Raw genomic sequence first — 13,091 nt, forward strand, 5'->3', positions numbered from 1 at the left:
AAACAAAACAACTCGCGCTGCATTGTTGTGTTAGCATGCTAATGCTAGCGATCTTTATTATGCTCGTATCTTCACACTGCATGTAAATTTACCTGAAATGAGCGTGATCTAGAAACACAGTTAAACAGTGAGTACAGTATGTTATTCTTCTTTTCTCTAGTCCCTCAATTAAACAACTTTTATACGAGAGGGGATGAGCCGGCCGGCCGTCCGGGCGATGTAAACAAACTGAAGATAGGACTCGGAAAACTCGGAAAACATCACAGACAGTGGGACTCGGGTGTTACACCCATTGTAGACAGTCATGACTCACAGAGTTATTTTCAGAGGATATACTTGAGTCCCATTTGTGGCGGTCTCCATGCTGGAAATGCCGTCTCAGTGTTTGGTTAGTTCCCAAACTGGCGACCCCTGTCATTGTTCGATTCCTGGGGGGGAACGTGATACCCTTACTATGAAGTTAACGCAGCCATTTTCAGCCCAATCCCTTTACTATCAGATTTAAAGGGGCTGTTTGCACCGCGCTACTGAGGCTGTTGCGTATGATTTATTGAACAGGACACCAAAGACCTGCAAAATGATCGCACTAGTTTTCTTGTGAGAAATGAGCACATATCAGAGTCTATAAAAACACTCCACGCCCATAAACATGTTTACTCTTCACTAATATGCACAAAGGGAGTTGTAGGGCTTCAGTTGTTCCCAAACCTGTTTTCAATGTATAAAGAGAGCTGCCTGCCTCGGCCTTCCACTCCATCTGCATCCCCTGGTATCTCCACCCATGGACTCTACCCCCAGCCTAGGACAAAACTTTTACGCAGGTCCGTTATTTTTATAGAGGAGTGATGTCTACAGGGAAAACTCGGGGGGGGGGGGGGTCATTGCATTTAAAGAGACACACACACCAAAACGGAGCGTTCTGAGAGAGCTGGTTTATACAGGGTCACAAACCTCCTCTGGTGTTTGATTCATGTTATATTTTGACCAAAGCACAGCACAGATGTTTCTTTTAGACCACAGGGGACTGTTTGAAAAGGTGGAGAAGGGGGAGAATATGTCCTCTTTAAAAAAAGTGTTTTGTAAGAGACCCCAACCGGATTTTTCAGAGGGTATAAAAAGAGGGTCCTGACTCTTTTTTCCACTCCATCTACTGCTTTGCCGACCCGTGTTCGTCCTCTGTTTTCCAATCAAGTTTGGAATTTGCCATTTTGGAACTTGTTTAGACCTTTAAAGAATATGCTCATGATGATGGCAGTACAAAGACCATAACATCAGTCAAGACAGGAGAAACTGGTGAGAGGTGTGGACAGAACTGAAGACCGTCAGGATGAGCGTGCAGTGCAGCTGGTGGTCAACTCCCATAGCTCTGATAAAATCCTGGCAACTTGTGAGCAAATAAAACTAAAGAAATACCGCTCCTTCAGAAAAGAATGTATGTGTCCATTCAAAATATATCCACTAGAGGGCTGTTTTAATAACTGACAGGCTTTGAGTGTCTGACAGGGAGGTTCCTTACAGAGAGAGAGACATTTTTGTTGAAGGTGGGATCGGCATTATTCAAGGGAAACCACAGAGAGTTGGCTAGCTATCGACATCCTTGTCAGGCTGGTTTGTGGAGGACTCCACTTCTATGTGCATGTCTATGCATGTGGGAACGTTGGAATATCTGTTGCCTTTTTTTTAGAAGATGGTGTGTTGTTTTTAAGCTCTAAGCTAACCGTCATGACTCGGCTCTCTTCAAAGCCACCAGACTCCTCCGGAAAAAACATGCAATGTTTCCTTATATGCTCTGTGTTCGAAATCAACCACTACTGACTATAATAATAATAATAATAATACATTAGACTTTTATAGCGCTTTTCTATGAACTCAAAGACGCTTACCAAAGAACAACAACAAAACAAAACAGTGACAACAATATAACAAAGACATAGTCAAAGAGAAGGAGGATGAGAACAGAGCTGGTTAGTGGTTGTAGGCGATGTTGAAGTAGTTTTTGGGGACTTCTTGAAGGGGAGAGTGAGGGTGGGAGCGGCAATGGGGAAGGCTCTGTCTCCCCAGGACCGATGGTTGGGGATAGGAAGGTTTTTGCATCATCAGTAGGGATGTAAAGATGAATCGTAAAATCGTGATGAATCAATTCCAAGGTGTCCAAGATTCACATCAGTACTCTGAAAAATGGATCATAATAAACAAAAGCTGTGTGCAGATATTACAAGAAGACAGAGAACTACACAAACAGCACAACCAACATGATGCAGCATTTAATAAACACCACAATGTGAAGCTCCAATCACCTCCCCTTGTTGAGAGAAAAAAAAAACCTTAAAAGGCCAAACCAAACTGACAAGAGGGTTTGCAGCCCCTAAAGGAATCTTTTCAGTCATCATTTGCCTACAGTCTCATTTAGGAAAATACATCGTGAGAGAATCGTATTGTGAATCTTATCGCACCGTGAGCTGAGTGAATCGTCATCAGACCTGAGAGTGCGGATGAGAGTGTGCTGGTGTAGGAGCTAACTTTTCTCAACACTGATATTCACATCCCTGCATCCTCTCTCCTCAACTGACCCGGGAATCGTTTTCCCCCTGCCATGATGAAGGATCTTCCACTTCCTTAAAGGACCAATCTGTCAGATATCTTATGACTTAAATTATAAAAATGACCAAGGAAACATGCGATGTCAATGCTGGCTCTCTCTTACAACAATGCAGCAGCCGGTATGTCCTCCTTCGAGTTTCATTAAAGTCTTTATATGCGATTTTTTGATCCAGCAGATGTCGCCCTTGAGCACCAGCATGAAAACAAAACAACTCGCGCTGCATTGTTGTGTTAGCATGCTAATGCTAGCGATCTTTATTATGCTCGTATCTTCACACTGCATGTAAATTTACCTGAAATGAGCGTGATCTAGAAACACAGTTAAGCAGTGAGTACAGTATGTTATTCTTCTTTTCTCTAGTCCCTCAATTAAACAACTTTTATACGAGAGGGGATGAGCCGGCCGGCCGTCCGGGCGATGTAAACAAACTGAAGATAGGACTCGGAAAACTCGGAAAACATCACAGACAGTGGGACTCGGGTGTTACACCCATTGTAGACAGTCATGACTCACAGAGTTATTTTCAGAGGATATACTTGAGTCCCATTTGTGCCGGTCTCCATGCTGGAAATGCCGTCTCAGTGTTTGGTTAGTTCCCAAACTGGCGACCCCTGTCATTGTTCGATTCCTGGGGGGGAACGTGATACCCTTACTATGAAGTTAACGCAGCCATTTTCAGCCCAATCCCTTTACTATCAGATTTAAAGGGGCTGTTTGCACCGCGCTACTGAGGCTGTTGCGTATGATTTATTGAACAGGACACCAAAGACCTGCAAAATGATCGCACTAGTTTTCTTGTGAGAAATGAGCACATATCAGAGTCTATAAAAACACTCCACGCCCATAAACATGTTTACTCTTCACTAATATGCACAAAGGGAGTTGTAGGGCTTCAGTTGTTCCCAAACCTGTTTTCAATGTATAAAGAGAGCTGCCTGCCTCGGCCTTCCACTCCATCTGCATCCCCTGGTATCTCCACCCATGGACTCTACCCCCAGCCTAGGACAAAACTTTTACGCAGGTCCGTTATTTTTATAGAGGAGTGATGTCTACAGGGAAAACTCGGGGGGGGGGGGGGGGGGGCTCATTGCATTTAAAGAGACACACACACCAAAACGGAGCGTTCTGAGAGAGCTGGTTTATACAGGGTCACAAACCTCCTCTGGTGCTTGATTCATGTTATATTTTGACCAAAGCACAGCACAGATGTTTCTTTTAGACCACAGGGGACTGTTAGAAAAGGTGGAGAAGGGGGAGAATATGTCCTCTTTAAAAAAAGTGTTTTGTAAGAGACCCCAACCGGATTTTTCAGAGGGTATAAAAAGAGGGTCCTGACTCTTTTTTGCACTCCATCTACTGCTTTGCCGACCCGTGTTCGTCCTCTGTTTTCCAATCAAGTTTGGAATTTGCCATTTTGGAACTTGTTTAGACCTTTAAAGAATATGCTCATGATGATGGCAGTACAAAGACCATAACATCAGTCAAGACATGTATTTGTAAAATATTCAAGTGCATGATCCACATCAGGTATTTCAGATGTTTTACATATGTTACTGTTCACAATGTCATTAAAAAACACCTGTTCATTAAAATTTTTAAAATTTCTCTTGAGTACAATCCTGGGCTTAGATTTTGCTAGTCTAGCACTCCTTATACATGCCAGAGGACAATGGTCACTGATGTCTAGGGAGAAGACCCCAGAGGCTGTAATTCTGTCCCTTCTATTGGTAAAATCAATGTTGATTTTGAGGGATCTTTCAAATTAGGTCTAGTTGGTTCAGTTATGATCTGTGATAGATTTAGATTGTCACACATCTCCTTTAAGCTCAATGAATCATTTGACAACCAATTTAAATTAAAATCACCCAAAACCAGGATTTCTGAAGTACTGAACTGAGAAAACATTTCTGTTAATTGATTAATAGCACTGGGATTAGCTTATGGTGGTCTATATACACCTAGCACAGTCAATGATCTGTTACTAGAGATTTGAATTTGTAGAGCAATACATTCAAATGAGTGAGGTATAGAGACGGTATTTAAAACAGTAGCAGATATAAAGTCCTTTACATATATAGCCACGCCACCTCCTCGTCCCTCTCTGTCTTTTCTGTACAAGTTGTAATTATTTATTGCAACTTCCGAATCATGGATACTCTTTTTAAGCCAAGTTTCTGTCAGCACAAGGATATCTGGGTCAGTTTGTGATACAAGAGTTTTCAGATGATCTAATTTAAACTGAGCACAAAGACTTCTAATATTTAAATGCAAAAAACCTAAGCCATTTCTTGACTTAAAAGTCTGTGGGTTAAATAAAGCTTGCTCAGAGTCACATGAGGGCCCACTAGCAGATGGCAATGGTTTTGGTTTAATTAGAACTAAGTTATCCTGGTTACAAAAACTTGTGCTGGAGAGGAACTGGCAGTGCTTACGGACACTGGTGATGAGTACAGGGATGCTAAATACTGGAGCAGAGAGTGGAAATGGAGAGCAGAGAGTGTTGATAATAGGGCTCACCTGAGAATCTAGATCCTGCCTAATTTCAGTGGAAAGAAGTGGCTTCATACACCAGTAGATGTAGCTAGGGAGCCATCTGGACGATGCCAGTGGTAAGGAGAGAGAGTTCCGGTCACTAGTGTCCAGGTGTGCAGAAGGGTTAATTCGTCATGTGCATCTTGTGGAGGTGATGGCATAGAAAATGTTTGAGGCTAGCGTGTGGTTGCCTTGAGGATTTGGGTGGATGCCATCTCTATTAAAAAAGGATGCACGCTCCCAGAACATATCAAAGTTATCAATAAAAACAAGGTTGTTTGAGGAGCACACAGATTGTAGCCAGGTGTTGAGGCTAAGCAACCTGCTGAAGCGGCCTACGCCTCGATGGAATGAGGGGATCGGTCCTGAGATAAAAACTGATTTTTTGCAGTCCTTCAATACATTAAAAAGATGATTAAAATTGCGCTTCAGTATCTTGGACTGTTGATTGGCGGTGTCGTTTGTGCCGACGTGGATGATAACATTTCTTGCATGAGGATGTTTACTCACGAGAGCCGGGATTCGTTGAGCCAAATCCATAACCTTGGCACCGGGGAAGCAGTACGTCATGGCCGTTTTGGATTTAATCCTTCTGATTATGGAATCACCGATAATCAAAGAGGCCGGAGCGGTGGACCAGGAGTTTGGAGCCGCAGCATGATCACGGCGAGCAGTGACATGTTTCCAGCTGGGCCGTGGGGATCCGGCGCGTTGGTCAGAGCGGGTCGGCTTTGGTTCGGGGACCAATTGCATGCACCCCGGAGCAACGGTCAGCAGGGGAGGAGGATCGCCTTGGCAAGGAGGATCGCCTTGGCAAGGACGTGGGAAGTGGAGGCGAGGCCTTTTCCAGAGATGACCGGGGCGCACAGCGGCCGGCGAGCGAGGGAAAATCCTCGTCGTCCAGGATGGCAAAATTTGTTCGAGAGCCGGATAGCTGACAGTGGAGTAGGTCGGACTGGGGGGTTCCCACCATGTTTACTTTTCCGGGCAACCTCCCATGGCTCTTTCTGGCTTGGAGTGGAGCTTACAGGGACTTTGGGTTTAGCTCGGAGTTGGACCCAGTGGTCAACAGACTGTGCGGCGGCTATGTCCAGGCATGGAACAGTGGAGTCCAGTTGTCCGGCCGTCGGAGAGGTGATAGCGGGACCAATTGCGACCAAGGAATCCAAAATCCGCTCTTCATCCTTGAGCTGATACAAGATGGATATTCTCCCTTCAAGCTCGGAGATTCTCTGGGTAAGGCGAAGACAGCTGTCGCAGCCAGACGGTGAGGTTAGTGAAGGCATGACTCCTGGGGTCCTGGTACCCAGGGAGTAAGTCACTGTAGCAGATCGGCCCTTCGGTGAGCAAGTCTGTTAGCAATGCTAAAAACAAACTAGGAAGCAACTTGCCATGGCCAGAGTTAAAAATAACTCGTTAATACGTTTCCGATTGCTGTACACTTTATAACAAAGTATAAAATCCACTCGAAATCCAATGTTATCGTTTAAAAACAGTAATACAGGGATATCATCAGAGTGTAAGCAGCGTCTCTCAGCGTGTCTCTCAGCAAACAACGCGGAAGTGTTGTCGATGCGTTCACAAGAATTTATTTTATATATTTAAAATCATCGTTGTTAGACTAGCAGTTCAACGCTGCTCGCTGCCTTCAATGCGACATATTGCACGGCCTGACTTCATATTTTTCTCTCGTCTTAAATAGTGCAAAAGGGAGGTTTTTTTAAACAGGAATGTTCTAGAAAATTAACTTTGTACAGTGAATGACTAAGGAAACATGCAATGTCAATGCTGGCTCTCTCTCACAACAATGCAGCAGCCGGTATGTCCTCCTTCGAGTTTCATTAAAGGCTTTATATGTGATTTTTTGATCCAGCAGATGTCGCCCTTGAGCACCAGCATGAAACCAAAACAACTCGCGTTGCATTGGTGTGTTAGCATGCTAATGCTAGCAATCTTTATTATGCTCGTATCTTCACACTGCATGTAAATTTACCTGAAATGAGCGTGATCTAGAAACACAGTTAATCAGTGAGTACAGTATGTTATTCTTCTTTTCTCTAGTCCCTCAATTAAACAACTTTTATACGAGAGGGGATGAGCCGGCCGGCCATTGTCTCCATGCTGGAAATGCCGTCTCACCCTAACTTACAGTCAACCTAAGGACAGGCTGAGAGTTGGAGCTGAGGCAGGTTCTGAGCCTCATGAAAGTATGTGAGTTGCACCTGGGCCTCCGGCGTCTGCAGCCCCAGGCTCTCTGACAGCTTGACAGCTCAGTGCTTCGCTCTTGTGAGAGAAGTTTTCCTTCCTGCACATAGACGACAACTCACTGCTTTATTCTTGTCCTTTACATCGAGCAGAGAAAAAAAATGTCGGTATTCCCGAGACAGAAAGCTTGCGGCTGAATGGTCACTGTCATGTTTGTTTACAGCGTGCAACGTTCTTTGTCCCAGGATGCTACTGTGCTGACGTTAGCGTAACCTCGCCCGCTTTTTGTCGGCTGTTTAGCATAAAGTAAACGAGTAACGAGTGCTTTTAAACGTCAGTTATTGTTTTGCCGTTATTGAATCTAGAACGTAACTAATTCATTACTAGTTACCGCAAATAGTAGTGGTGTAACCATAGGGTGTAACAGTAATGCATTACTTAGCAACGTCCCAACACTGGTTACAGGAGCAGTGTTTGGTTAGTTCCCAAACTGGCGACCCCTGTCATTGTTCGATTCCTGGGGGGGAACGTGATACCCTGTTACGTTCCCCGTAGTCCCCCGGGATGCGGGGAACAACAAATTTATATTTACCCGGAATCAAGATGGAGACCAGAGTTCGGTTTCAAAAATAATAGTCGCTGTATTTAATTGTACAGGAAACACACAAGCAATGACCAGCTTTAGGTGCACCCACAGCCAGTGCCTTTTATTCATCGGCGGCATGCGTACACAGGTGATTCCACTTCTCCATCAGTCTCCCCCAGAGATGGGCGGAGCACCAACCTGTCCAGACTCATATCAGAGTCTTTAAAAACACTCCACGCCCATAAACAGGTTTACTCTTCACCAATGATGTAATATGCACAAAGGGCGTTGTAGGGCTTGGGTTGTTCTCAAACCTGTGTTTTTTCATCAGGTATAAAGAGAGCTGCCTGCCTCTGCCTTCCACTCCATCTGCAGCTCTGTCGACCCGTGTTTGTCTTCTGTTCTACTCTTAACCATGTCAGCACCAAAACCAAACATCACAAAGCTGAGGGCAGTCATTTCCCTCCTGATTGGGGCCTACGATGATTATGCCAGTGCTGAGGGCTGTAAGAAGACCTTAAACAAGAACGAGTTCAAGACTTTGATACAGACGGAGATGCCTGAACTGCTCGAGGTACGGTACACACCTTGACAGATAGATAGCTGTACAGACTGTGGTGATAACTGCGCTGAGACATGATTACTTTGGATATATCAACTAATTTAGTAAATGCTGCTTATTGTGGATTTATGCTACATTTTTAAAGAGGCTAAGGGGACTGGAATAACAAGAAAGCAAAAATAACAATTATCTCTATCTAATTTTTGGATTTATTATCAGGGTTAGATCAGTGTTTGAAAGCATCAAACTTTAAGGACCCTCATGGTCAGTGGTTCTCAACTGGTGGGTCGTGAATTAGACGTGGTTCGCGAATGTGTGCCTGGAAATTTTTTATTTTTTTTAAATCAGTTTTTTTTCCTTCTGGCACTTGTTTTTTTACCGACTGATGTCCTGCACAATTTTTCAGTAAATAAATCTGATTGGTGGAAAAATATCAGAAATTTGGGCCACAATTTTTCACAGAGGAAGGTGGTGGGTCCTGAGGCTAGACGAGTTGAGTACCACTGGTCTAGAAATGTTTGTGTTTTTCCATGTGTTTTGTGTTTCTTTATAAGATGCATGCATTTCGATTGATTCAATCATGATAGTTTTTTGGGCGTTGGCATCAAGCACAACTTTGACTTTGTATTTTTAAGCTCTGCTGATGTTGTGCATGTCTTGTTAAGGTAGATTTTGTGTGATTAAACCTCTAATATTTTAATTACTTCATTACTTCCTGCCTCAACATGAAGTTTTATCCGTTTTTAAATCAAAAATACCTCCCTGGGACTTCACAAAGAAATAACTTTTTTGATTTTAAAAGTCTACAATTTTGATATTGAACTTGTTTAGAGCTCCCCATTGCACACACTGTACCATAACTTTAATATTATTGTTCTTTTGTTGGTTTGCACAGAACTCAAGGTCCCAGAAACAGATGAAAGAGATGTATGATATGTTCGACCATGACAGAGATGGTGCGGTCGACTTCCAAGAGTTTGCTACGACCGTAACTGCTCTGGCCTGTTGCTTACGCGAAATGCCCCAATGAGTGAACACTGCGTCTGCACCCTTGGGTGGGGCCAAATGACACAGAATAAATCCCTGTGGTGACTGTTTTGTTGAACTACTGAATAAAAATCACTAACTTACCATTTACATGCCTGTGAGGTATTTTGTTCTTCTGTGAAATCACGATAAAAACTTTTTTTTGTGAATGATTTATTTTTGGGCTTTTTGTGCCTTTAATTGAGAGACAGGACAGTGAATAGAGTCAGAAATCAGGGAGAGAGAGTAGGGAATGACATGTGGGAAATGTGGGATTAGAACCCTGGCTGTCTGCTTGGAGGATCATGGCCTCCACACATGGGGCGCACGCACTAACCACTGCGCCACCAGTGCCCTGAATAAATTAAAACTTGCACACAAAGGAAAATGAATATATCATTGTTAGATTTATTTTTGTATTTCTTGTTTAAAGTCAAATATTTACGAAAATAAACTCGTACATTTACTAGAATTAAGTCGTAAGAGAAGAGAGTCCTACATTTTACGAGATTTAATTTGTTATTTCAGTCTGTAGTTAAATAAGTAGAGCAGGCGTTGCCTGTATGAAAATGAGGAGCATCTTGTGAAGGTACTTAAAGATTTCACAAATAAGGTACGTGTTCAAACTCATCAAGAAGGCCTGCTCTGTGATAGGCTGCAAGCTGGACTCTTTTGTAGTGGTGACAGAGAGGAGGACTCTGAACAAACTGTTATCCATTATGGATAATCCTGATCACCCTCTGCACACCCTACTGGACAAACAGCGGAGCAGCTTCTCCAACAGACTGATACAACTCCGCTGTCACAAGGACAGATACAAGAAATCTTTCTTACCGAAGGCCATAACTCTGTACAACAGCTCACCTCATGCAAGCAGAGAACTGTCATCATGATAATATCTGTCTCTCTTTACTGTAATCTGTTCTGCACATGTTAAATTTACAAATTATCCCTGCACTCATGTTCACTTCATTTGGCTGTCTACTCGCAGTTATATTGAATATTTTCTACTGATAACATATCTACACTCATGCACTTTAACATATGTATCACTGATTGCACAACTCTGAACAGCTCCCCATGTCAATACTGTTCATTTACATCTACCTCCAGCAAAGTATGTAGTATTTAATCTTTTCATATTTAAGACTAGTAATGCTTAGTTAAATCCTGGTTGTATATATTCTCATTCTTAGTTTTGATATTTTTATTTACTTTCTATTTAATATTATATTGTGTTTATTTGCTCATATTGTGTGTTTGGATAACCTGCTGCTGTAACGCCACAATTTCCCAGTTTGGGATCAATAAAGTCATTCTATTCTATTCACACTTCTTTTTTCAACTCATAGCGCCTTTTTTACATACAAGCCTATGGAAAAAGGAAAAGGGATGACGCCTTTTCAAAAAGCGTTGCGCCCGACACCTTTTTCAGTTGAATTGTTTCAACTTTTGAGAAAAGCGCAGGGTGACGTCAAGCGCCTTTCTGACAGCTGACCAATGAGGACGTGTTGAGTAGGTGCGTGTGTACCTTCCCTAGTAACCTATGTCCCTAGTTACCATTGCCCAAAAAGATTAATGCACCCATAAACGGTGCATTGGTTGTTCAGGGGCATCCTCCTCCTCAATCGCCAAAGCTAATGCAAATGGTTGCACTGTATTTGCCATTTTACCAGCCAACGTTATCAGTAGAAATCTATCTGGTAGACGGCCACTGAGGCTGGGCAGGTCACCTAATCAGTTATTGAACAGGACACCAAAGACCTGCAAAATGATCGCACTAGTTTTCTTGAACAAATGAGCACATATCAGAGTCTATAAAAACACTCCATGCCCATAAACATGTTTACTCTTCACTAATATGCACAAAGGGAGTTGTAGGGCTTTAGTTGTTCTCAAACCTGTTTTCAATGTATAAAGAGAGCTGCCTGCCTCGGCCTTCCACTCCATCTGCAGCTCCGTCGAGTCTTTAGTTCTACTCTTAAACATGTCAGCCCAGCCAGAACTATGCATGACAAACCTGAAGGCAGCTGTTTGCCTCCTGATTGGGACCTACAATAAATATGCCAGTGCTGAGGGCTGTAAGAAGACCTTAAACAAGAACGAGTTCAAGACTTTGATACAGACGGAGATGCCTGAACTGCTCGAGGTACGTTACACACCTTGACAGATAGATAGCTGTACAGACTGTGGTGATAACTGCGCTGAGACATGATTACTTTGGATATATCAACTAATTTAGTAAATGCTGCTTATTGTGGATTTATGCTACATTTTTAAAGAGGCTAAGGGGACTGGAATAACAAGAAAGCAAAAATAACAATTATCTCTATCTAATTTTTGGATTTATTATCAGGGTTAGATCAGTGTTTGAAAGCATCAAACTTTAAGGACCCTCATGGTCAGTGGTTCTCAACTGGTGGGTCGTGAATTAGACGTGGTTCGCGAATGTGTGCCTGGAAATTTTTTATTTTTTTTAAATCAGTTTTTTTTCCTTCTGGCACTTGTTTTTTTACCGACTGATGTCCTGCACAATTTTTCAGTAAATAAATCTGATTGGTGGAAAAATATCAGAAATTTGGGCCACAATTTTTCACAGAGGAAGGTGGTGGGTCCTGAGGCTAGACGAGTTGAGTACCACTGGTCTAGAAATGTTTGTGTTTTTCCATGTGTTTTGTGTTTCTTCTTGTGTTTCAATGCAAGATGCATGCATTTCGATTGATTCAATCATGATAGTTTTTTGGGCGTTGGCATCAAGCACAACTTTGACTTTGTATTTTTAAGCTCTGCTGATGTTGTGCATGTCTTGTTAAGGTAGATTTTGTGTGATTAAACCTCTAAATATAAAAAAAAAGTCCAACCCATCATTACTTCCTGCCTCAACATGAAGTTTTAAACGTTTTTAAATCAAAAATACCTCCCTGGGGCTTTAAAAAAAAAAAAAAAAAAAAGGCTACAATTTTGATTGAACTTGTTTTGTGCTCCCCATTGCACACACTGTACCATAACTTTAATATTATTGTTCTTTTGTTGGTTTGCACAGAAGTCAACGTGCGAGGTTGGGATCAACAAGCTGTTCACAGACTTGGACCAGAACGGAGATAATGAGGTCGACTTCCAAGAGTTTGTTACGGCCGTAGCTGATCTTGCCTGTTGCTACCACGATCTCTGTTCCAATGAGTGAACACTGCGACCGCACCCTTGGGTGGGGCCAAATGACACAGAATAAATCCCTGTGGTGACTGTTTTGTTGAACAACTGAATAAAAATCACTAACTTATCATTTACATGCCTGTGAGGTATTTTGTTCTTCTGTGAAATCATGATGAATGAATAAAAACTTGCACACAAAGGAAAGTTAATCTATCATTGTTACTAAGACATTCATGACAAAAATACAAACTTTTATACAGGACTCGTTTTGCTCTGGTAGATGATGAAAATATAATATACTCATAATATTGAAATGTACGGAAGCCCTAAGCGGACATACATCAAGACATTTGAACAAACTCTGTTTTCCTCACTTGGAAACTTCATGGGAAAACAAGTAACCCATAACCATGTGGGAAATCACT

General features: G+C 42.4%; 2 protein-coding genes across 2 annotated transcripts; both read left to right on the top strand.

The window, feature by feature from the left end:
- The first annotated feature begins 8,275 nt into the window (after positions 1-8,275).
- LOC132958034 (protein S100-G-like) lies at positions 8,276-9,624 on the top strand. Its single transcript, XM_061030626.1, has 2 exons — positions 8,276-8,499; positions 9,383-9,624. Exons 1-2 carry the CDS (start codon positions 8,341-8,343, stop codon positions 9,515-9,517), a joined length of 294 nt encoding a protein of 97 aa, XP_060886609.1. The 5' UTR covers positions 8,276-8,340; the 3' UTR covers positions 9,518-9,624.
- Positions 9,625-11,434: 1,810 nt separating this feature from the next.
- LOC132958033 (protein S100-P-like) lies at positions 11,435-12,800 on the top strand. Its single transcript, XM_061030625.1, has 2 exons — positions 11,435-11,662; positions 12,557-12,800. The coding sequence occupies exons 1-2, from the start codon at positions 11,501-11,503 to the stop codon at positions 12,695-12,697; spliced, it is 303 nt and encodes a 100-aa protein (XP_060886608.1). The 5' UTR covers positions 11,435-11,500; the 3' UTR covers positions 12,698-12,800.
- Positions 12,801-13,091: the final 291 nt, after the last annotated feature.

The sequence above is a fragment of the Labrus mixtus genome, chromosome 23 (assembly GCF_963584025.1).
Source record: "Labrus mixtus chromosome 23, fLabMix1.1, whole genome shotgun sequence".
In the NCBI taxonomy this organism is placed as follows: domain Eukaryota; kingdom Metazoa; phylum Chordata; class Actinopteri; order Labriformes; family Labridae; genus Labrus; species Labrus mixtus.

Coding starts and splice junctions, on each gene's coding strand:
- LOC132958034 (XM_061030626.1), top strand. CDS start 8,341: ATGTCAGCACCAAAACCAAACATCACAAAGCTGAGGGCAGTCATTTCC. Junction 8,500..9,382: donor AGATGCCTGAACTGCTCGAG/GTACGGTACACA, acceptor TGGTTTGCACAG/AACTCAAGGTCCCAGAAACA.
- LOC132958033 (XM_061030625.1), top strand. CDS start 11,501: ATGTCAGCCCAGCCAGAACTATGCATGACAAACCTGAAGGCAGCTGTT. Junction 11,663..12,556: donor AGATGCCTGAACTGCTCGAG/GTACGTTACACA, acceptor TGGTTTGCACAG/AAGTCAACGTGCGAGGTTGG.